The sequence below is a fragment of the Melopsittacus undulatus genome, chromosome 11, assembly GCF_012275295.1.
Source record: "Melopsittacus undulatus isolate bMelUnd1 chromosome 11, bMelUnd1.mat.Z, whole genome shotgun sequence".
In the NCBI taxonomy this organism is placed as follows: Eukaryota; Metazoa; Chordata; class Aves; order Psittaciformes; family Psittaculidae; genus Melopsittacus; species Melopsittacus undulatus.
The window spans coordinates 2,756,889-2,782,777 of NC_047537.1; the positions used below are offsets into that span (position 1 = coordinate 2,756,889).

At 37.4% G+C, this 25,889-nt stretch overlaps 1 protein-coding gene across 6 annotated transcripts in view; it reads right to left on the minus strand.

Moving 5' to 3' along the window:
• DENND1A (DENN domain containing 1A) overlaps positions 1 to 25,344 on the minus strand; it is a 189,070-nt gene extending 163,726 nt beyond the window's left edge. For 3 of the 6 annotated variants that reach the window (XM_034067585.1, XM_034067584.1, XM_034067587.1), the window contains exons 1-2: positions 25,192 to 25,208; positions 18,878 to 18,948 (exon numbers count right to left, since the gene is read on the minus strand). In XM_034067585.1, the coding sequence (XP_033923476.1) occupies positions 18,878 to 18,948; positions 25,192 to 25,208 (88 nt within the window). Of the gene's footprint in view, positions 1 to 18,877; positions 18,949 to 25,040; positions 25,074 to 25,191 lie in introns of those variants that run through there. The other 3 variants (XM_034067586.1, XM_034067583.1, XM_031046493.2) reach the window with 3 other exon arrangements.
• Between the last annotated feature and the right edge of the window lie 545 nt (positions 25,345 to 25,889).

The window sequence follows — 25,889 nt, forward strand, 5'->3', positions numbered from 1 at the left end:
AAGTCACCTCTGATCTGAATGTTAGTACAGACATAACCACAAGAAACTGAAGAGTCAGTTCAGTTTATATTTTATTTCAAATCTCTTCTGTAGTCATCTCTCTCCCAAGGCACAAGATCAGCTCCACCTCCCACAGCATTAAGCTGTTATAGGAGCAGATGAAGTAGTAATGGATTGAACAAAATGCACGTGTCAGAGTCAAGATCTGATAAATGGTAAGTAAAAGGATATTGGAAAAGTTATGCATCAGACTACTTAGGACCTTTTTCTAAGGTCACATGTTCCATCCTGAACTGCTATTATTTAGATTCTCACATGGAATGGTGCCAGGTTTGACCAAAACTTTACCAGTTCTTTTAATGGAAGTTGTGAAATGGTTGTGCTGCAAGCTCAATATATGGAATATGGGTGGGGAATTGCCCCTATGTTAATTCATTAAGTCCTTTTGTTTCATCCATACCAAGAAATCAGTTTTTAAAAGTCAGCTGTATAACAGTACAGATTAACTTCTAGTAATATTATAAACTGCAAGAATAAGGAGACATCAGAAAGAATAACGTGTCTTTAGTGATCAGAAAACTCATTGTTATTTCTTTACAAACAGGAGTAGAAAACTCTCAGTCCAGATGACTTCTCAAACTGATGATACTGACATAACTAAAGCTAGAACTATAAAAAGGGGGTGCATAGGACAGAGCCAAGGCTAAAATAACAGAGATCATAAACAGAAGACAAAAAACTACTTATTTCAAGTCTTGTTTGTTACATGGTTCTCCTACCTTCATTTGAGGTCGTCAGATCTTGTCTATGCAACAATTAATTACTTTGGTGATACCTCAAGTCCACATTAAAGCACGGCTGATGAATCTTTTGAGTTTGCTTTACTACACACTCACAGGGATATTTCTCTTCATAACCATCTGCTCTTCAAACAACACAGAAATTGAGTATTATGGGAAACCTAAGCCAAACTCCAGGAGCTCTGCAAGGAGCAAATTTTGCCTGGATAATGGTATTAATTTTAGTCCTCCTCCGTAATTTTAGTCAGCAAATTACACAGCAGTTAAAACTTGCAAAAAGTACAATGAGGTAACATCCCACTTCAGTGTGCAAGAAACCCACAAAGCCTGGTTTACAGAATTAAATATAAAGTGTCTTGCAACGTTTTACAGGCTGCCTGTAATAACTGTACAAAAGAGTTTAAACGTAGAAACTGAACAGAAACAGCCACTTTAAGGAAGCTTTTTGGGGTTTAATATTTTTTTAAATTTATATGTGTTTGATCAGTGTTATTTCTTTCTCATAACCTTTTCACCACTCTATAAATTTAATAGAGATACATTTTCAAGTGCTCAGGCCATGAATACTGAATTTGTTTCTCTCCTGCCTCTTTGTATTTATATTTGAGACAGCAGAGTTGCCTGGTGACAGCCTCTTCACTTCAACAGCAGCTGGCAAGCCCTTCTTGGCCTGCAAATATGAAAGAAACAGTTAACTAATATTTCATGGCTATGATTTAAATGTGACAATCTGGAAACGCCAATGGCACACGGGGTAGGACTGACAAGATAAGACTGCTCAGGTCTCAGAAGCAACAAAGGTAAACAAATAAAACAGACCTTCATCACATGTAGCTAGTATGCAGCAAAAATTACTCCAGAGTTAGCGCATCACCCAGAGCTTAACAATACAAAACACAAGCGGTGACTGTGTAAATCTGCCAATTTTCACTTCTATTTCCAGAACGCAAATTTCTCAAGTTACTCAAGATAAGACCAAAGCAATCAGAGTCTTGACATTTTTACAAGAAACAGTCACCCCCTTTAATATTTACAAGACATGTATTTCAAATTGCTTATGTATGCCTATCTGCTTTCCCGAGATTACTGCTTCTGCTGAAGGCTCACTTACATGTAACCCAAAACAATTTCTCTAAGCTCACTTTTTACAGCAAAAAGAAAAGATTCATATTTGATAAAATTAGAGTTTATTGCCAACCTAACTCATACCTAACACTAGGATATGAATAAGCACCTTCATTAAAAAAAAAATACTTCAATTAATTTTAAGATAAATTTTTTACACACTGTCACGTTTTCTACTTTCCTGTGTCAACCCAATCATTTTTAATGCTGTTTGTTGTTTTGAAGAAAGACAGGAATAACATTTCAATGTCATATTGCTTTTTAGAAATACTATATTACAAGGAGCTCATTTAAAACCACAACGTGGCCATGGCAATCACTCAACTACATTATGAAACCTAATGAAAACAAATCGTATTTTCCAACATAGCGCCAGGTTTTCATTGCTAGAAAACACATTCAGTTTTAGAAACATTTTCCAAACAGCTTTATTTTCACCACTTTTGTTTTTCATTTTTAATGCTATTAATGCCATTTTGATTTGCTAATAACCTGTTTTCCATGAACACTTTGCAACCATCTAACTTTTTTTTTTATCTCTTTCCACAATTCGCCAATCATAATAAATTCAGACAGACATGTTATTAGGCACATACATACAAGTACTACAGAAATAGTCATTGCTATATGGACCGTCACATTTCAGGTTTAATCTGAACTGACTCAAACAGCACTTGGAACAAAAGTGTTCTAAGCCCACCATAAGTTCTTGAAGTGTTGTACAAAAAAAGAAAAACCCACAACCCTACTCTTCAGTCTTCAGCAGTTGTATAATTGCCTGAACTACACAGAGAACACCTTCTTTGTTAAACACGCAACAGTGAATACTGATTCCTGAGCCTCAAGCTATGTAACTTTGTAATGTTTAAAACTCTGACCTTACTTTCATACTCCCAATATTGATAGTCTCAAATTGTTTTCAGTTTCAAAGTTCCCAGGTGTTACTTCAGTAGAGTACCACCAGCTCCCAGTGACGCTGCTCTGCGTTATTGATCTGCACAAACACCACCTCCTACGGGAATCTCCCCACGCAGCTATACAAGATTCTATAGCAAACAAGCTCTTCGGAAGCATTTTTGGGTTTGATGGCTTCAAAATTTCTATTACTGCATCCCTGTCTATTGCTGGATGCTTTAGTTATTCAAATGGCATTGAAACACAAAAAAAACCCGAGATTCTATCAAAGATGAAATCTCTGACACAGTAAAGTGAAAATCGCATTCTTAATTCTGTTGTTTTCTTTAGTGGAAATGTTAACATAAGTGTTTTTTTGGAATGCATAGTAAAACATATCTATCATACAATGAATCTGGTTCATATAGGTTTCATTATCAACAAAAGACTACCAAACATAGTTATCATTTCCTGGGAGACGTTATTATAAAGAGCAATACTACTCTTGTGGTTTCTACAACGAGCTTCAGGCTTAAAACATTTACATCTACAGAAATATTTGGTATTAAATGATCCTATCTGAAACTCACTCCTAAGATTTAAGGTGTTCGAGATCACATATAGAAGACAGCAATGATTATTGTGTTGACACACTTCAGAGTTTAGCCTTGTACATTTCAGTACTCAATTTTACCTTCTTGTTTCAGTTTCAGTTGTTTAGTATGTCCATCTCAACTTATCAGTCATATTAGTACTGCCCATTCTATCAGAATAGGAAATAAAATTTGTAAGGGCCAGTATGTTGAAAGCAAGTTAAAAACCAGACATTAAAACTGGTCACACTGAGCCTCAGCTACGGCTGCAGCATCACTGAGGTGCTGCATTAGATGAAAGCTTGTAAAAACAGGAAAAGCATTCAATATACTCTCCTACAAAACAAAGTTTCTGTGGAGTCAGATGTGTTGATGACAGAAATTGAACCTCTTGAACAGAATTCAAAACCTTTGTGGGGGTGAGGGGAAGGAGGTCTTAACATGGCAAAACACACCTCATGTAGCTAATGACTGTGAGATGAAAGATAATCACTGAGTGTTCAGCAACTCAGAATGACTTGTGCCTTCTGGAGTAAAGTTCATTAACTGGCCACCACCGAGCACTGCAAGAGAATGGTGGGTATATCTACACTTGCTGTACTGACCTGCTTCATATCTGCAATGCTTTCAGATGCTATTAAGAACACTCATTTTATGCCATGTGTGATGCTATAATAAAAAGAAGGTCTGAACTAAGTTTAGCACATTTAAAGAAGTGCTATCAGCTTGAAGAATAATTTGTTTTATATAAAGAGAGCTTGCTCATACTCAGTGCAACCAGACACGAAATATAGCATTTCACAAAAAAAAATACATCTTTTGCTACTGTAGAAAAGGCAAAGGTATCAAAAGGATTTTAAACTACAAAAATAGAAATGCACTAGGAACACTTTCAGATATTTGAAATCTCCAAGATGTGTGATAGCACATATCCAGCTATCAAGATGCTTCTGGGACAGTGGACTAGTCTAGTTCTGAGATCTTCCCATAGTACTTGGTAGAAACATCACTGAAAGCTAGAGCTACACTCATACCACTGCACACAATCCTATGCCAAAAACTGATAAGCAGAATGATGAGGGAAGCAGTTTTCAACAAATCCTAAAAACAAAGTCAGCTCCAGAGCTGAGGAGGCTTTCATCAGAGAAGCATACCTTGAGGAGCGTACACTCCTTTCTCATTAGCTCATACCAGGCCTAATTGGGCTTCTAAGCTTTCTGCTTTTTCGCTGCTTTTCGCAGTTCTGAATTCATACCCCTGTTGCACTCTCATTAAAAGAATTCAAAGTATCAACAGGTCACTTCTAAAAACTGTCCTTCCTGCTCAACCCTCGTATTTGCCCTATATCAAATAGTCTATTTTGTAGTACAGAAGTGAATAGCATTTAAATAATTTACTTTGTGCTAATGATTATTTTTCAACAATTACAGTATCACAACACTAATACTTTATGGCAAAATTGTTCCATAACCTTTTCTTTAATGCCAAAGTTCTCTCCCTCGTTTTACACAAGCATATATGCTGAATTTTTAAACCTGAAAGATTAAATTAGAAGTTACACACACAAACACAACTCCTTTTAAAAAGGCTCAAAACACTGTATTTACATCTGCAAGTACTCACTTTATTACTACAACCTTTATAACAGAGCTTAGGTTTGCTTCAAACAAAACAGGGTTCTCAGTGATAGAAGCACAAGAAAAAGCCCTGCATACAGTTAGTCTACAAAGAATTAACTGGATTAATTAGCAAGGGATTTGAGAAGCAGCTTGGAGCTAGAAAACCAAAACACTAAATTGTTTAAATACTTTGGCAATGGATCAAGGTTTCTAGGCAGCCCTATGTTCCATTCTCTCCTTTTTTCCTTTTTTTTCTTCCTCGGTGTTTTAACACATTTAACCTGACAAGGTACTTTTTTCATGAGATATGAATGACACTGTCAAAATACCAAAAAAGAAGATGTGAATTAAAAAAATGCCACAAGCTGTTAGCAATTCTGCCAACATGTATGAGTCCAGGCAACGTTAATTAAAAATCAATAGCTTGGGACATAAATAGCTCTTATCTCTGTTATAGTATATCTCCAACATAACTCTTTCTTAAAGAAAAAAAAAAAGGCAATGCCTTTGCTATTATACTGACTGAATTGACCACAACAAAGCAAAAGGAATAAGGCAAAAACACTGAGCAAAGAAACCCACATGAGAAAGGGAGGACAGGAGTATGAATGATTGGAATGTTGCAACCTTGCACTATCATTAACACAGAATGGACTGGAAATAGCCACACCACAAATATTTGCGGAATAAGTTACCAGGAAGAACGCGCCAGGGTTTTAGTGCTAATATGAGTCTATACAAAATCCTGCATGCCAAGGAAATAAGAACAGCATAATACGTCTTCTCTCAGCTACAGTTTATGAATCAGTATTTTTATTATTCATTTCAACTAAAGATTAGGTTACTGTAAATTCTCCAGTAATTACAAAATAAAGGTGAGAAAGAAACGGGAACTGCACTCAACTTTTTTCTTTAAACTAAAGTTACATTAGAAGGCATCAAAGCTAAAAGACTGAAGCTAAACTAAGAACTTAAACCACCACTTTGAAAGCTGTTTTCAAGTGCCAAAGGTTTGAAAGACTTAAAACCTTTTCCTAACAAGGACTCACCTGAGGTACCCCAGGCTGGATGCACAGTTTGGGTCTGCCACAAGTCCCAGGCAATTGTGACCATTTAGATTTCTGAGCAGTTTCCACAGAAAATGTACTAATATAAAAAAGATTATGTAAAAATCATACTGAAATGGAAAGGTTCCGTTTTCTATTTGTCTGGTGACTCACATTATTCAATTATTTATTAATGATGGACGTATCAAATGCTTCCATGAACAAAGTAGTTTACATCAAGGATGAAGAAGCTGACCAGGCACTATTAGGAAAAACTTATTTATTTAAATTCAAAATGAAAGAAATTTTACTTATGCAAGAGCTCTGTGTATGTATGGCAAGACACAGAAACACCACACAAATTTCAGTGGAAGAGCAGGTCATAAAGTTGTATGGAGTTCTCGGGACAAAAAGGATTACTCCGATAGGCATGACTAAAAATCTGAGTTCTTCAACATCTTGTAACACATGACCATATACAAGTACAGTTCCACTCCAATACAGAACACAGACCTGCAGATGAGCAGCAACATCAGACTCTGGGTACCACTACAGCAGACTGCCAGTCAATCGGGCATTAAGAGTCTAGAACATATGAAGAACGATTCCATTCATGCTATTGCCAGCTTTGGTTAGCCTTCTTGAAGGTGTACCAAATACAAGTTCTTGTTGCTGCATTAAATATAACACAATTATATAATCTTATTTTTTAGTAGGAGAGTACATCAGAACACAGAACTGTTGCTAACAGTAATCCCTTAAATGGAAAAAACTGAAATTCCACCAATAATATTTTATATAATTGTAAAAATACAGACTATCACTTTGTTAACATTTCATCTTCTCCACTGAAGGTGCAAGAAAATAAAACAATTCAGGGACTTTGTTACATCATCTGTCTCCATTTTATTTTATCATTATAAATTAAACTGATTATAAGATGCAGAAGTAATTTGTAAACTCTTTCAAAGAACATGATTTACATTTTTCTTCTACAAAGATGAAGATATCCCCCTAACATGCTCCACTTGTGTTAAATATTAAAGATACTTATACCACATATATAGCAAAAAATGGAAGATATTTCTGATATGTTTGGAGATTACTTTTAGCATTCTAATGTTGTTTATAATACTGGTGCAAATACTGCCACCAATAAAGAAACAAACATTAAAAAGGTGTCCTTTAAGCTTCCCTTTAAGGCATCTACCATAATCGTATAATTTGCTCTGGACATCATTAAAATGTAAAGTTAATGAGGATTCAGCTGAAAACAGAAGAAATGTAACCTATTTTCAGGCAAAACTTCTAACACTGCAATCAGAGGGAAAACCTCTTTGATGTCTCTTTGTCTCTTCTCATTAATTTTCTTTTGGTTTAAAAAAAAAAAAAGAAAAAAACACAAAGGCTGTTTAAACTAAAAAATGCAGAGAAGTTTAAACATGGTAATTATAGTCAAGCTGCAATGAGGTCATTAGGTTTTTAAAACTTTGGGATAAACAAAATTGAGATGTATGACTATTTTAAAAACATGTCAATACTCAATTTTAATTGTCCATGTGATTGATACCTACTGTATTCTAAGGATTTGGTCTAGATACAGAATTGCTTCAAGATGACTTAGTGAAGGACCTAAGCCCATACCCAGGGTAAAGCAAAACAATCAATGAATACATCAAAATGAAAAGTGCTCTAATTACTGCATACCACATTTGGTATATGGAAGTGCACCAAACACGCTTTTTGCAGTCTCCATGCAAGAAAGATGGCAAATTGTGAGATTCTGCTACTTCTTACCTCTACAGTTCATTAAAGAATAAAATACTGAGCAAGTTAAGTAATTCTGTATACTCACTACATCTAGTTTTGTTTGCAAATACTGCCAAGGTACACACAAGGCCATATACTTCCTCTTTAATTCTCTCCAGCAGAAAATATCTTTAAGAGCTATTGAATCACACAATATTGATGGAATCTATGATTCCATCAGTGATACAACCTATGATACAATACACTGCAGTGTATTGTAGTGAATAATTTACAAGTATATTCCCTCAAACCATAATCAAAACAATTTTTAACACTACTGTATACAAAAGCTGATGATAGATTATCACAAACAGAAGACATTTAAGCCATCAAGTAAAAGCAACAAATACACAGGACAAATATAACATTATCTTTAGTGTAGCAGAACATTAATCACAATGAGGCAAAATAAACACACCTATAATATTTTTCCGTGTGCAAATATTACCTCTAGATAAAATGAGACAAGATCTACATATTAGTCTGTGCTTATTTTAAGTATTAATTTTAATGCATTTGTGGACATAGGTTATAGCTTTAATAGAGAAACGTTTACCCTTTAAAATCTTTTTAATATGTTTGATAAACTCCTCTTCAAATTAAACTGAGTGAATGATCAATAGGCAATTATCAGCTAAAACCAGACACTGCTTTAGGTGTGAGGAGTAACTTTAGAAGAAAATCTCACACTTAATACAAAGGTAAGTTTGGGGGCTTGTGATTTGGTTTGGGGAGTGGAGGTGGGTTTTTTTCCACTCTGCCATGTTTTACTACAATTTGATCCTGCCCTTCAAACAAGCCAGTTCCATTCTACCATCTCTTTTCTACTGAACAGACAGCATAAGCCAACTTCAGTTCTGAGCTGTTTCTCATATCTCAGTATCTTTCCCTACTTACTTGCACTGTCTTAGTACAGTATCTTCAGAAAGATAAACTACATTATTTAAATAACATTAAGCTATATAGGAAGTTTATAAATATGAAAAGTCAAAAGTGTGATTTTACTGTCCACCTACACTGAGATACTTAAATCACCTGTTTTGTCTTCACATCTTAGCAATGGATTTGAGTCTATTAATTGTTTTTATAGGTGTTTTTCCACAGACTGATGGCCCACCTTTACAATCTTTGGAACAGAAGATCTCAAAAGTACCTTACAGTCAACTACAGGTAAGTGAAGAGTAACTATTTACTTAAGAGACGAAATAACATAAGAATCAATCTTTTAAAAAGGTAATGTTACCACTATTTATACTCATGGAATTTCAACGTAAATGACCTTTCAAAGAAACTAAAGATGGGATTCAGTTAATCCTAGTAGAATGCAATGGGAGTTGTGAGTGTATTTCATTTTACCACCATTTCAAATCCTAGCACAAATTCTAAGTGTGAAAATTCTTTTGGTTACAGTATCCAAGATACAACCTCAAAGGTACTCACTGGAAGTTCTGAGGTTCTTTATTCCCTCATTCCTTCCCTATGTGTATATACTGTAACAGTTTAGGAAGTTTGGGGCAGATCACACATTTTTGGCACAGTAAATAGGACTCTTCATTCCTGCTCCTCATCTTTAACTGGTGTTTTCCACCCAGATGATGATGTTCTGCAGGGTGCTTCTATACAATCTTGTATTATTTGAGAGTATACATTGCTTGATTTTACTTTTTAGTTGATCAATTAGAAAGCATTCTCTAATAGCCAGACATGAAAGAGTTCACAACAATCACAACCAGCTTTAAATATTGGATGTTTTGAGGTTTTGGTTTGGTGGGCTTTGGTTTTTTCTATGTTTTGTTGTTGCTGGAATTTTTTTTAATCCCCAAAGAAGGGTAAACAAATGAACTATCCAGACTTTAATCCATTCCAGATAACTGATTATCACAGACAGCTTTTTGTTCCCACCCCTCCATCCAAGGTTATCATCCTTAATACTGCAGATCAACTTCCTTGGTTTCTACTCCACTCTTCCATCAAATAAATCCTATTTAAAAATCTATCAAAAGTTGTTTCCATCTAAAAGAATGACATGCAAATCATCTTCCGAAGAGCCAACAATCTGTTAGCATCAGGAATTTTGACAGTTTACTAAAACTTGGTAGTTCCAGCAAGGCCAATAACTTCTCTACTCCTCCGTCAGGTTTCAGCAGCATTCCCTCACCACTCTCTCCAAAGACAGAATCCAGTGGAGAGCAGGAGATACACCTTGTTCACAGATAATGAACCAAAAAACCCAACAAAAACCAAAACCAACAACAAAAACCCACAAGAAAACCTGACAATGTCTGGTTTTGTTCATGAAAATAAAATATCACACCAAAGAGAAGAAGACCAATACTGCCTCAGGCATTCTGATAGGTCTCTTTTTGAATTAGAGTTTACAATTCTCTTCTTGCAAGGAACTACCACTACAAAAAGAACCAGTAATAAAAATAGATCTAGGTCATCTTTTGCTTTACCAAATTTGCTTTGCTTGCACATCAAACTTAAAATAGTGCTATAGGTAGAACTACCAACCTGCATGTTAACAGTCTGAACACAGACACAATTTCCAAACTCCAATATTTCTATTGGAAACACTAATAGGGAGTATCAGTACAACTGTGGATGGACCAACTGTCAGTCATTTCTAGAACAGTGCTTACAAAACCCCCCAAACCCACTATTCTTAACCTACAGGAGTCTACTTTAAAGTCATTACTACTTTGTTTCTTTGTCATCTGAATGACACTCTAATTAAAAGTTCTTTACAGAAATGTCTCTCTCTCAACAGCTGATTGCAGATGCATTAAGCTGTAAGCAAAAGTTAACACTCATTAATGAAATTACCTGTTGTGATTAAATAAAGACAATCAAAACAAACCACCTTGGAAATTCTTGTGACTGAGAATGAACTAAAGTTAAAACTATTCCCTTAAATAAAGTCAGTCACACACACCCCCTTTAATAACTTTTTGACCCTATTCAAAATACAATCTGTTTGCAGTTCTTGGAATAACAGTCCTACTCTTAAAGGAGCACATTAAAAGAGAGTTAATCGCAACAAGTGCTTCATCAAATTCTTAAATGCTTCAAATGCTGAAATATCAAATGTTTCAGGATTTGGTACCTAAACTGAGTCTCTCAAGAACTCTTTAAAAGAGCCACCACTCAAACTGCTCTGTAAATTCAAGGAAAATTTTAAGTACAGCTGGTGAAAGAAAGTAATTCGTTAAAACCACTAAAAAAGCACCCTAAAAAAGTTTCAGTTTAGCAGTTAATTTCAACCTGCAGTTAAAAAGGCACTAGCTGTCAGTCAGTTTTCTCACCCAACTCTATCACGAAAAGAAAAACTGACAGATCACAGGAGCTTGCCTTTGTAAACCAATTCAGGAACTTTCATGCTTCTTATTTGTTAGGTTAAAGGTTAAATTGCTGACCTCTGCCCTCCTGCTTAGCAGCCTTTCCCTTTTTCTGTAAAGCTTTATTTTGGGGCTGTATTTACATGGATTAGTCTCTTTTCACGCTAAGAAGGAATCTGTTCACAGCCAAAGCCTTAGTTCTGGTTGTACAAAAAGCAGTCACAATTATTCAGCAGCAGACAATGACCATATTGTGGATTTACAAAAAAACCACCTCAGCCATGGCAAGTTCTGTCCTTGCTGCACAAAACAATAGAAGAAAAAAATCTTATCAAGCATTCAAGAGAAAGCAAACAAAGCAGGCCCACTGTGAACTTGATGAAGATGTCAAGCTCCTTTAAAAAAATATAAATCAACAAAAGAGTTTAAAGTCTTGTGAGTGAGATTTTCTGCGCTGAATTTTTCTGTCTAGTTAAACAGTGCCAGCAGTAGCAATATAGTGCAGATTAGTAAATACTTGTGAAATAGAAAAGACTGTAGACAGAAGTGGTTAAAGCATGAAGCAAGAAGAACAGATCTCTTCCCACAAAATAACTTGTAGAAATGGAAGAACATTCAATTATACCTGATATTAACATTTGGGGGTTTTATTAAATCCAGTATCATCAGCTAATAACACACTTGAAAATGTGTTAGATAAAGTTTGGGATTACTTGGAACATGACAAATTCTCGTATCTTTTCATAAAGTGAGTTTCTCTTCAAATTGATTTATAGGTTTCATTTATACTGTAAAAGCCAAGCTGTGAACGTCTTCAAGGGACACAGTTCAGCCCACCCTACTTCCTTGATCTGGGCACGGTAGTCCCAGTAAGCTCTTTGTGAAAATCTTCCATCTTGTTTGTATGTAGAAGAAAAGCAATCAAATGGAAACAGAAAAACAAAGCAGCAGCTTAGGAGAATTAGAACTCCCAAATACTGCCTATCCAGTTAGATGTGGTTACTTTTTCACTCCTGCTATAGGAAGTTCATTGGAGCAACATAATACTGTAAAGATGGGACAGGAAAACTTGACATACCTCAATTACAGCACATGCTCAACAGAAAACTTTATTTCATAGAAAGAGATCTGAGTTTCACACTTCCTTTATTATTCCTAAATCTTCAGTATGTTACCTATTTCTCAATACAGAACAGCAAACTTCAACCAAAAAATGTTTTCATCATAAAATAGTAAAGGTTACTCTGAGAGGTGCACAGGAAAGATTTACAGCCTTCTGAATGACCAACTCAGAACTTAATTCTACTCCAGTAACTTTACTTTTGTTCAAGAAAATTCTTCATCTGTATGGGAGGTGCTGCTCTATTACTGAAAATTACAACCTATGACAAAAAGGTATGGATAAGGAATAGCAGTGTGTCTGTTCTGCAGAGAAAGAAACCCACTAGCTCTCTCTCCCTGTCAAAGTCCTATCATTGAAACCACAGTGACAACTGTAGAATAATTTTAGGGTACATCAAGACTTCTCCAGTAGAGTTAAGGACTTCGATCAGTTTAAGTTATAACATTTGTGATGTACTGGGAAGGGGGAGGAAGGGGAAGAGCTACTACAACACAAGGCTAGAACATGAAAAGTAAAGAAGGAAGTACTTAAACTACTCACAAGCTTCTAGTAGGAACAAGATTAGTAGTACATGCTACTCTCAGAGCCAATTCAAATGCAAATCTCATCCTTTCTCTCAAACAATGATAAACTACCTCAGAGTTAATAGTTTCCTTCTAAGATTCATCTCCCTTTTCAACTTAGTGGTATGTTTTCAAGAAAAGAAAGAAGCACATGGCGAGTCTTACAGCAAGACCTTTTAAATTCTGTCATAAAAGAAGTAGTATAAACTACATTTCCTTTCCTAATCCAGTGAACATTTGTTAAACTCTAATACACTTACACTTTGTCCATGCTATTGCATTTAGGCTTCTAACTTATCATCCTTTAGCTGTGCTAAAAACCATTTTAGCTTTTTCCTTGAACACACAGCAAGAATTTATGCTACACTCACAAAAAGATGAAAGATGAGGTCCTTGGAGAGAAAGGCCTTTTGGCACACTACATGGTAAAGCTACAGATTTGACATACTTCTATACTGTCTGCTTTGGCAAGAACACAAAAGCCCTATACAAAAGCATGCTACGTCCTCCCAGACAAGGGTGTAAGGGGGTGTCTTACTCTGTGAGCATTTACTTTGAAATGTTCATACTTCAGAGTCTATTTTGATCGGTTACTTTAGACTAACAAATTCTCTTTTTCTACATGAACAGTGTGACAGTTGGACTACAATTCTCCTTGTGGGCCCATCTAACAAGAGAGGATCTTTGGCTTAGGTCCAGCAAGATCCTTGAACTGATCACATCATACTTCTGATAAATGATCTGCAGCAGTTTTAAGATCATAAAGTGTTTTGAAAGTTAAAAGAAGTATTTGTTAAATAGTATACTTTCACTTTCTTTATACAGGTATTTAAACTAAAATTGCAAGATTATTTCTACTTCTGCATCTCAAAAAACCAAAATCTTTCAGCTGAGGTTTAAAAAAAGGAAATGCAGTTCCAGTGCACTCCACTTGCACACATACAGCATGTCGGTAGTACAGGACTGAATTCCTACAAGTGCTTAAGCTAACTGTAGCAATCTTAACTTGTACAAGAAACAGTACAAGTTCTTTGTAATTCAATACCTCAATTTCTGTGAAGTTTTACTACTACGAGATGCCACGATAAATACCCAAGCCCTCTGTTAGGACAATCTCATAAAATGCATTTTTCTTTCCTTTACATGAAGTTACTTAAGCAACACAGCAGAAAGGCAAAACTAATGAAGTCATAGATTATGTCCAGACTATATTACTGGTATCTTCTGGGCAAGAAACTATATTATTATTCCCCTCTATCTGAGATTTTTGAGGCTCTGTTCTATTAAATTCCTGAAGGTCAAGTTCTATCAGTGAAACCTCTAAAATCTCTAAAGTTTCTGTTTTGCTGTGTTTTTTTAAAGCAATACAGCTGGATTGACACATGGCCTCCCTGTATCAAAGTGACAAGAAAGCTAGAACTTCTACTGCAAGAACTACAGAGCACTAAAATGCATAACAGCAAAGATGCAAACCCACCACATAGGTTATAGAACATTAAAGCCTTATATGTGAATTGGAATTTTTCTTAGTAATTCTTTTTTTTTCAAGTCCTAACAATTTTTCTATTCACCTGGAGTGGTTGAAAGCCAAAGCTGAAACAGCCATACTCTAAGAGTCGACTTAGTCATGCCCATGTGTACAGTATTAGCAACTTACTCCATCCAGTTATATCACTGCACAAAAGGCACCTGTTAAAACTATTTAGCCTAAGTCAGCCTGTTAGCCAGGTTTCTGCATTAACCTTGGAACTGCACCTTTTCCTCTGAGTCACAGTCATTACCCAGCACTCACCTGAAAGAATCAGAGAACACTCTAAGGTTCAATAAATATTTTCCCTACAATAATATCTCATTTTAAAAATAAAGCCATGACTGCTTTTTCCTCTCTTCCTCAGAATATGTGGGAGTTGGTGAAAAGCACTGGACTTGCAAAGTTCCTAAGCTTGACATACTTAGACTTGACACACACACCACAGATTTCTCACTAGGTAAGTTCCATGTACTGTCACTGTAAAGATGCAGATTCCATTCTTTCTATTCAGTTTTGCTGTCCTAGATGTTTGGTGAGAACACATCAACATCTTATTATAAGAGGATATGGACAAGAGAACAGTGCTGTTTGATGAAATTGAAAATTAGAACATGAATGAAAGCATCACTGAAATACTAAGTGAAGAAATTCTGAATTCCAGGCAGCTCCCACCCCCCCAAAAAAAAGTGGGAACATACTGAAGAAAGCAGTTTTGTATTTTTACTCAATTTTAGGAAGTCAAATATTCTTTTAAAGGAAAAAAACCCCAATTTGGCAATTGTCTTTTTCCTCAAGGAAATACCTTCTTAATAACAAATGCTCATCTTAATGCTGCTGGTCACAGCTGCAGGTACCTTGCTTCACAGTTCTCAAAACAAAGATACATATTAATGTAAAGTGACCCAGTAAAAAAAAAAAAAAAAAAAAAAAAAGAGAAATCTGTAAGTCCCCAAAGAAGGTCTATGAACAGAACAAAGGAAAAGCAGAAACCACAGCTTTTAAACACAACTGAATGCTGCAATTGTATAATATACCAAAGACTTCGTTGCCAGAAATACACAGATCACCAATCCCGTGCACAGATGATCATTATTTCTAAACAATCTAGAAGGGAAAGGACATAGAGACCACAGCTGGGCTGATCCAGGGATCATTTCCTTCCATGGTTCACACATTTCATTGTGGTTTGGAAGAGTTCTGCCTGGACTGGAATAAAACAATGTTTGCTTTTTCAACTTCCTTGGTTTCACTGAAGTTTTTCTCTTCATACCTTATTAAGAACACAAAACATCCTCCACTCCAGATGTTCCTGAAGCTTTTGTTTCTAGGAATCAGATCTTATGATCATCAGATATTTCAGGCTGGAAGGAACCTCTGGGAGGTCTCTAGTCCAATCTTCTGCTCAAGGAAGGACCAGGCATAAGGTCAGACCAGGTTGTTCAGGCTGTGATCCAGCTGGGTCTTGAAAACCTCCAAGGATGAAGACTGCACAAACTCTGCGAGTGACACAGTCCAATTCTTGACCGTCCTCATGATGAACACATTCCTGATACTCACTTCAAACGCCTCTTGATTCAGCCTATGTTATTGCCTATTCCTGCCACACACTATTGTGAAGAGCCTGGATATCGAACCTTGATGAATTCCTCCTTGGTATGTAAGGCTGCTCTTCAGATTCCCTGAAGTCTTCTCCAGGTTAAAAAGCCCAGTATTCTGAATCTCTCCTCATGGTGCAAGTGCTCTAGCTCACTCACCATCTTGGTGGCCCTCCATTGAACTTGTTCCAGTTTACTGAAGCCTTTCTTGAAGCCCAGAATAGATTTTTACCTTCTGCAGTCCACTGTCTTGGTAAGCAAGAGGGAGCCTTCTATATCAAGCACTGGAACAAACTATTCAGGGAAGTGGTGGAGTCACCATCCCTAAAGGTGTTCAAAAGACACGTAAATGTGGTATTTAGGGACATGGTTTAGAGGTGGACTTGGCAGTGCTGGGTTAGCAGTTGGACTCGATGATCTTAAAGTAGTTTTCCAACCCAAATGATTCCATGATTCTATATGATAGTCAATGGATAATGCTGCTTTCATTAATTTCAAAAGTAATTAATCAAATAAAGATATAAACCAAGATTATTAACAATTACAGGAGCAATAAAACTACTTGAATGTACAGTTATAAATAGTAAATAACACAAGTCAGTATCTCCCATTACAGCAACATGAAGTGAACTAAAGATGTTAATTTCAGTTGATATTTAACAGACACATGGAAAGCATCCTTTGCTACTTTCATACTTTCACTCTTCTGATTCTTCCCCCATCCCAGCAGGGAGGAGTGAGGGGCTGTGTGGTGCTCAGCTGCCGGCTGGGGTTTAACAACCACAACTACACAAACTTCTGAATACAACAACAGGCATGTTTTACCATCCCACAAGCCACACAATCTCCCACACTAGGGCTGTCACAGCTTTGGAGCAATTCATTCTCCTCAAAACCATGCCAGGAGACTGATAGAAGAATTGAGAGCATTGTAAGTGATCAACAGCACACGAACTTCAAAACCAGCTGTCTTGATTAATTTTGGGATCCATTACATGGGAAGAAATAGGATTTTTTTAAACATGCCTGATAATTTTCTCCTTATACACCTTTTATACATTTTGCTTTTCTCAATAGTAACTGCTGCTTGCCATGTAACATACATTCACTGACTGCAAAAAAAAAAACAAACGCAAAAGTTGATATATATTCTTGGTTTTCTACCAAGAATTAGAAAAGACCACATGTAAGTCTCTAGGTTTGTATTCCTAGAATGGTGCTTTGCCCAGGAAACTGAATGGCTGTTAAAGACAGCTGACACTGAGAAGAACCAAACCACAGCTTTCATTTAGAATATGACAGAGTATCTGGGGATACCCAAATCTGAAAATAAAGAGTGGTTCTTTAATACATAACTGGTTGGGAAAAATCTTTTAAAAAATTATTCAGGGAGAATCAATAACTTCAGAGTATATGAGTTGTAAAAGCAATTACTAGAACATTTTTTTACTCACTAAAAACATTTTCTTACGATTTTGCACCTACAAGTGCATACAACAAACCTAAAATCACAACCAAGTGAAACTCCCACAAAATCAGTTGGTTTATAGAACAAAATGTATACTAAATTCTCCAATTAAAAACCTGTAAAGTAGTTTCCGTGCTTTTTAACCCACCTTCCCACAGCAGGGAATTAATCCCTCCAGGGGGATGCAAACAAACTTCAAAGAGAAGATTATACCCAGACACTAGTACTGTACAATGTAATGTTTATGGTCAAATTTGTTCGGATTTTCTGGCACTAGAATCCAGGTCAGATGTGCAGAAACAAAGATTAGTTATTAAAAGGGCTCCTGCAGTTACATCAAATAGTCTTCATGGCATATAGCAGTAGGAGAAGCCAAAACTGTATTCCAGTTACAACTCCTATGGAGGCCTTGGCAGTAAAGGAAATAGTAGCAGCTATTTCACTTCGCTGATTGTAACAAATACAGATATAAAAGGAGGTAAGTGGCTTTTCAGTTGAGAAAATACAAAAATCCTTTCTACTGGATATACATATATACAATATACACATGATAACTTCATAAAAGAAATACTACTTGAGTAACTGTTGACTCATCATCATGATTTAATTTTTACTCCACCCATTTTCATAATATTCTAGAGACTGGTCTCCCAAAACAGCAGCTTAAATTAAACTCTGGGATTACAAAGTTTCAGCTTTGGTTTTCCTGCTTATGTGACCAAATTCCTCAGATTTAGAAAGAAGCACCATCAAAAATTCAAAGGTATATTTACATGTTGATTTCAGCAGTTACGAGACTTCTCTAGCACAGACATGGGAATACTTGCCAGAAATAATATTCAAAAAAATACTTGCATAATATGGATTAATAACAATGTCTGGTAAACATAGATAACCAAATCATACATTGTATTCATGCCTTATTTCTAGATAAAAGCATTTGATCAAGGGAAGAATCCTGGGAACAGATAAAAGTACTTCTGTAGCAACTAAGAAAGAGGAAGTAAATATAAATTCCACACAAGAAATTTGAGAATATTTTTTGTTTTAAAACTACCCATTCCTCATATGAGCAGCAAATACAAGTCTGAAATACATTTATTTTTTCAACTTAATGAAACAAGAGTTATTTCTACTTTAAAAGACAAATATAAAAGACAAAACAGTCAAAGAAAACTGCCCACAACCAGGGACGGAGACAAGAGCTTCTCCTTATTAGTCCTAAATGTAAAAGATCCCACAGAACCAGTGATTAAGGAATCTTTAAAAGCTAGAACAGCACAGTATTAAATATGCCTCATTATCCCAAAGTCCACGGTTCTTAAGAATAGCTTTTGCCAATAAATAGGTAGAATTACAGTGCAAAACAGTACCTTTCCCAACGCAACTGATTCCTGAGTAGGTGACTTCTGCATACACTTCAAAGGTAGTGTCCGGATTTTGTCTGAAAGGAAAAGAAAACCCCAGTGTTTAGCACATTAATTTTTTTTTCTTAGTGTACTTTCAACCACACAGTCAAAAAGGGTTCTAACAATGCATATCTCACAATAAACTAGATTTCTCCACCTATCATCTGGGATGATTTCACATCAAATCTTTCTGCCTTCCTAGTCTGTAACAAGATATGACTGACAACTCGGATGAGTTGATATGAACAGGGTGTCTAAAAAACTTCTACAGAGAAAGACAGATAAGAACAATAGAAATCAAGCACACACAACCTTTAAGTCATTGTTGTGACTAGTCTGTATTTCTATATACTAAAATATCACAGGCCTATAGTTCAGAGCTTTGCCAGAAAAATAAACCCATGCCTTTTATATCACATTTCAGAATGCTACTCAGAGAGAAAAACAACACTTATTTCAGCTTTTACTCACAACAGTAATTTTGATTACATGACCAACTTGCAAAAGCAAGTTCTTTTTATTTCACCTTTACTTTCAAATAAGAAAATAAATCACTTATGTGCTAAATACAGGGATTTAAAAGACAAAGAAATCCTGAATACTCTTTTCACCAAACTGAAAACAGTTGCATTGCCTAACACAGGACAAACAACACAGATTCAGGTTTTCATTATTGTGACCCTTGAGTTCAGTTCCATGACACCTATTAGCTCAGGACAGAGGAGAAAAAAGGAAGCTGCAGTCAAGAGGATGCAAAGTCATTTTATGCATATATTACTGGAAAACTTCAGTTGCTGTATTTAGGGTGAAGGCAGCTCCACCCTTTAATACCTGTCAAAGTATTTCTGCCTCTTTGTCAGAAAAGGCCATGCTGAAGAACATTGCAAATGCACAAAGTTTCACCTCATGAGACTCCATAATCTTAAATTCAGAAAGCTTCCAGATGCACATGAAATAAGGAAACAGGTATGATAGTCAAAAATTATACCAAATTCAGCTACAAACTGTAAATTAAGCTGGAGAAAAGAGACTTATTCTGCTCCAGAGTTATAAATACACCAGTAATAAAAGTTAAAAGCTAATGATAAAGCTAAACTTAATGAGTTTGAGATTTGAAAACAATAACAAAACATTTAGTTTACAGTTCCAGTTTTTACTAATATAACCCCAGAAGTGAAGCTCTGGAATTACATTTCATAAGGAGCATGTAAAGGCAGCAGGTGATTACATAAGCATGCATATTTTGAGTCAAATTGCTGACTCTAACAATTTTAGCTACTCCAAAATTTTTTATGAGATTAAAAAGAATCACACATTGGGCTGTAATTGTTTAGTTACTGAAATAAGGATTTTGTAAGTCTTAACATGTGACATTTTATTCTTAGACTTTCTGGTTAAAACCACAAATGAAAATTGCATAATTGCTGCTCTAAATTTATGGCTGCTTGTACAGTGATAATATTGTCTCCTAGGTGCTAATGTAAACTATCTAACATTAGAAAATGGTTGAGGTATAATTAACTTGTGAATTTTGTTAGCCTCCTTACAGCTAAGGATGAAAATTATGACAAATCCCATAAATATCTATATACACATGCTAGAATTCCTACCTGAATAATGACTTAAAAAATAAAACTCATCTTACCCACCACCTCAAACCAAACATATAAACACGTCAAGGACTTCAGCCTACTCTTCAGAGAATTTATATTATTTTTAATCCTACTTTAACACCAAAAGGGATTAAATAAAACATTTCTAACCATGCCACAGGCCCATTTAGTATAACTCAAGTGGCTCTAAGCCAAACCCCACACCTATTTAAATCGAGAGAAAAGCCACTGCTGGTTTCAGTAGCACAGGATCATGCTCTGCAGTTTTACAGAGCATCTCTCAGGAGCAACAATGGTTCACAATTCAATGAACATTAATTTAATTTGCCACCAGTTCCCAGCTGATTTAAATGTCCATTTTTCAAATAACTATACTCTAAGGTTCTGAGAAATCCAAAATCTATAAATCAACTATTATTCTGAATTATAAAACAAGCTTGCATAATTCTGTCTGTGCTACTTAAGAGTTGCTGCATATATTCTGTTTTGACTATTGAGATTCTCAGCTACATTCCTAAAATCATAGTACAAGATGAGGATGAAATGATATCAATGTAACACCAGAAATGTGTTTTTCCTTACACGTATATTGCTGTGCAGCCTTATCTTACCCTCCTTGTTTATGCTTTTATTTTTAGCAGCCTGTTTCCTTAATTAAGTTTATAAATTTTATAATCTTCTTATAGCTAATGGATAAAATAACAAACACCTTTTTAGTATTATGTTAGAGTCTGTGTTCAAATTTTTTAGTGAAAACACTCTATAACACAGCTGGCAAGAGCACATACTACATACCAAAAATTTCAGACAAAAAGACATCATATTTTGTATTTTAATATTCCATGACAAGCGTCCACTTATTCCTATGAACAGTGAAATTAAAGTAACTTTGCCAAGTCAGAAACTTACTATTAAAGGCTGCATTCAAGAAACCAACACCTCAGCATTAGAATGAAGTCATTGTTGAATTCTGTGTAATTTATAACTTTGCAGTGGAATTAAGGCAACAAGTCACTATGAAATTTCATACAGTTTGCAAATACAGCATAAACATGCATAAGAACATGTATATTTTGCAGTCCATTTTGTTGACTATTAAACTAATCTGCATCTAAGAGCACCTGTGCATTGTATTAAGACCTCAACCAACAGAAATCATCCACAGCATTATACCCTTAAACACAAACACACAAAGTTTTCTTTCCTCATAATAATCACTTGAAGATGCATGGTCAGTCATCAAGTGAACATACAGATGCAATTAAAAACATATATGTACAAAATGTGTACAAAAATATATAGTAGCTCATATATTTGATAACTGGATAATTTAAGAAGAATTTTTTTTCTAAATATAAATTTAGGAAGCAGTTCTATGAGAAAAAAATGCATTTGTGATAAATTTGTGTATAATATACTTAAAATCTCTTTGATGTAGAAGTAGCTTTAGTATTAAAGTAAACCACACAAACTTCTATTTTACATATAGATATGTACAATTTCCAATTAAGTTATTAGTTGTTACTGAACTGCAAGAGATTTGTGCAGAATAAAATTATACAAAGTCCTTCTCTGAGGCTGTATGTATCAAGTACATACCTTACATATCTAAACCTTGTTTCAACTGTCAGGACTATTTTTATCTACAAATAGGAAAACACAATAGCACTTATGACAGAAAGTATCATTCTACTTAAAAATTGAGGCATGAGAGAAGAGCCTGACACTGCCTGATAATTAGCTGTCTCATAACAAGACTCAGTCACTCAACTCTTGCAGAAAATATTATTAGCAGAAAGCTGTAACTGCTAATTCAATTGGGACACTGCACCTCAAACTGTGATTCATTTCCATACATTCAAGTTATTCTGCTTGGTATTCCCTTGGTAGATAATATCACATTTCAGTATATAGCAAACTTCATGTTAAATATCTGAAAGGATTACTAGATTAATATGAGGGATCTCTTCTATCATCACTGAAACACAACTACCTCTGGAAAGGAACATGTCAAATTTTTTCAGGATGCAACGCAACTCTGTTGAACAGACTGGTATTAACACATTAAAAAAAGAATCTTCTCTCTCTCTCATAACATCTTGAGTACTGAAGGCTACCAAGAAGCACTAGCAGCCAGGTTAACTCCATGCCTATTTTACATTACCTCACTGGCACAGAGTGCCTTGCACGTACCGTATGACATGCTCCAACAAGAAGCTTAACCCAACAGTGTCATCCAACACTCAATTTACCTTTTTGTCGCCTGCGGCTATACACAAGCCAAAAGTTTACAGGATTGCTGGCAATCTCTTGATTTCTTTCACGTCAGTCTGATGCAGCTACTGATAATTTTCTCTAAGTGATCTTTCATTCAAATGATTCATTACTAAAAATCCATCAAAAATCTAACTGACACATATGTCCAGGCTTCATAAAGACAGTGTGTGCAAGTGATCATGTGCCAAGGAGTTTAATATCCCTCATAATTATCAATCAACAGCAAGAAGCAACAGATCTGACTACTGGATTTTTGCTAGGGCTGCAACACATACTGGCAACACCACCAAAGGGGGCATACCTGAGCATACCCAATCATAAAACAGTTCTCTCACTCATGCTCCCACCTGTCCCAATAAAGGAACTACTTATCAACTTGAAAACCTTTGCTGGATTAAACGTCCAGCTCAGAAGAGCAGATAAGAAAAGCCTCTTACTCAGACAGGCTCACTCATTCTTTATACATTTCAAGATTGTTTGGAAATATTCTCCTTACTCTACATGGGCACAAAGTTCTGTGCAAAGTGCAAAAAGGCAATTTATTACTTGTTGCTCAAGACAAAGTCTTGTTTAATCACACATTGGTCAAAATGTTTCCTCACAAAGTCCAAGAGGAATGAAAAGTAATGTTTATATGGGGTTATCACCCGTGTTTTCATGGTGACAAAGGCATGTTCACACTGAAAGACTTTGCACAGCAAAAGTCCTGAAGTCCACTGGCTGTAACAAATACTTCGCTACATCTCCTCACTGAGATCGGCCTGACGGTTTTCAGCTGAAGTGTCTCATCTGAGTGATTACATTCACATTCAGCAAGGTGTGTGCAAAGCCATTAAACATCAAATTAGCAACCAACACCGCAAAAATGGCAAGTATAGCTTGTGGATTCAGTAAGGACACAAAAGAAGCTATATTTTAAGTGAGCATCAGCCTTTTAATGGCTTTAATATAAGGTCATCATGATAAGTCATTTCAGATCATAATCTTGAAGTGACCCAAGCAATGGGGTCCACTACAAAGATTTGAAAGTGCAAGTTACAGACACAGCCTGCTCTGCTGTCGAAATAGTAACACATTTTAGATTTTACCTGTAGTTGAATGTAAGCTAAGAGTTTAACTAGCTTCTCTTTTATTTACTGTAGCAACAGTTGAGAACCCATACACCGGAAATATACAAAAGTTAGCCCCCAGGTGTCTCCTGAAGAACGAAGGTTGCTTTCCAGAACCAACCAATCACCTCAGTGGTATCACTACAAGCACTCATTATCCACTTATATTTTCCTAAAACACCTGGCTGGATAGACACACACGTCTATTCAGCCTGTGGGCTTGTGAACATGAAGATGTGTCATCACACTAAAGCCACCACAATGTCTCCTCCAGTCTCATATTCGAGTTAAACAAGAGGTGAAAAGTTAAAGCCCTGTGTAATCTTGAAGAACGCTGTGTTGAAGGAAAAGCAATTGCTCAACAGCACCTACTGAAACTGCTGAATAAAATACAATCTAACTGAATCTCTCTGCTCTATCACACCTTTCATGCACAAAGATGTCAGCACTCCCTGCTTGGTGATAGCTTTATTACACCTCTACCTGTCTCAGAGGAACTCAATTCGCCTGGAATGGCACGTGAACAAACTGAGATCATTAATGTGACAATACCAAACATACTAACGGGGCTTACCAATAAATCAGCTCCCAGCTTTATGAAAATTAAAAAAAATATTGCGGGCATGCATCCATAGGCCCAACACATTAGTTTCTTACATCACTTTTCTCCCCACAAATCCCCTTGCTAACGCACTTTCAAGATATCATAGCTAGACTATCCATCTTTCCTTCAGCGAACTCTAGGCAAGGAGGCTTTGAACCCTCTCAACCCACCACACCCCAAAGCAGAGTCCACCAGTGCTGGCCACGAAGACTTTCCCACTCCAGCAGCCCCAATCCCCCTCAAGGCCTGCACCGATAACACTCAACCTGCCCTCACAGCCTGGCCCTATTCGCTACCACAGAGAAAGCTGAAGACAGGGAGAACGGGAGTGACAACAACCCAGTGTGGGGTTTGAAGGCGGAAAGCGACACTCCCCTCCCCAGGGCGTGGGGACTCCCGGCCCGGGCACAGTTGGGGAGTGAGGCCCTCTGCCCCTCCGCCTCCTCCCTCCCCGGCCTGCCAGCTGGCCTAAAGGGGTGGGAAGCACTTTCCCCCTTTCTTTCTCCCCCTCTTCCTCGCCCTACCCCGAGGCCTGCAGGCTGGGCCGGGGTCTCGCCCGCGCGGCCTCACACGGCGCTGGACGGAGGGCGGGGAAGTCCCCTTCTCGCTCTCCAGAGCCCTCCCGCTTTCCTGAGGGCCTGCGAGCGGGGCTGGAGAGCTCCGAGGGGCACTCACTTGATCCTGGATCCCATGGTCTCTGGGGGGCCGCATAGACCCGGGCCAGAGAGAGGCAAGGGGGAGGGGGTCGGGGCTCGGTGGGCTGCGCTCTCTCCGCCGCTCGCCCCCTCACTCCATCCCGCCCAGCGCCGCCGTCGCCTCAGCCGAGTCACGGCGCGGCGCGGGGGCTGCTGGGAGCTGTAGTCCGGCGGGGGCCGCGCGGGCGGGGCCAGCTGCCGCCCGGCGCCGTGGAGCCCGGCGCGCGCCCGCGCGCGTCGCCATGGCAACGCACGCTGCGCGCGCGTGCACACCCCCTCCTGTCCCTTCCCGCCTCAGCGCGCCTCAGGCGGGTGTCGTGCGGCGGGGGGGGCAGCGCTCCTCAGCCGCGCTCCGTGGCCTAAAGGCGACTAAAAGTCGGCTAAAAGTCGGCTAAAAGTCGGCCAAAAGGCAGCCAAGAGCCATCGTGAGCAGGAGCGCCGGTAATGGGGTTGAGTGGGACACTTCTCTCCAGCAGCCGGGCGTGGAAGGGGAGCTGCCTCTGTGACCGCCATGGCGCCTTGCGTCCCGTTTCGGGCATTAAACAGTGGCCTGTCCCAAAACGCCCACAAGTGTGATCCAGAGGCCACAGCTGGCTGAGGACTGATGTCCAGGGCAGATGAGCAGGAATGTCCATCCTGGAAAGCCTGTCCAGGTGAGCCATCACCACAGCGACAGCA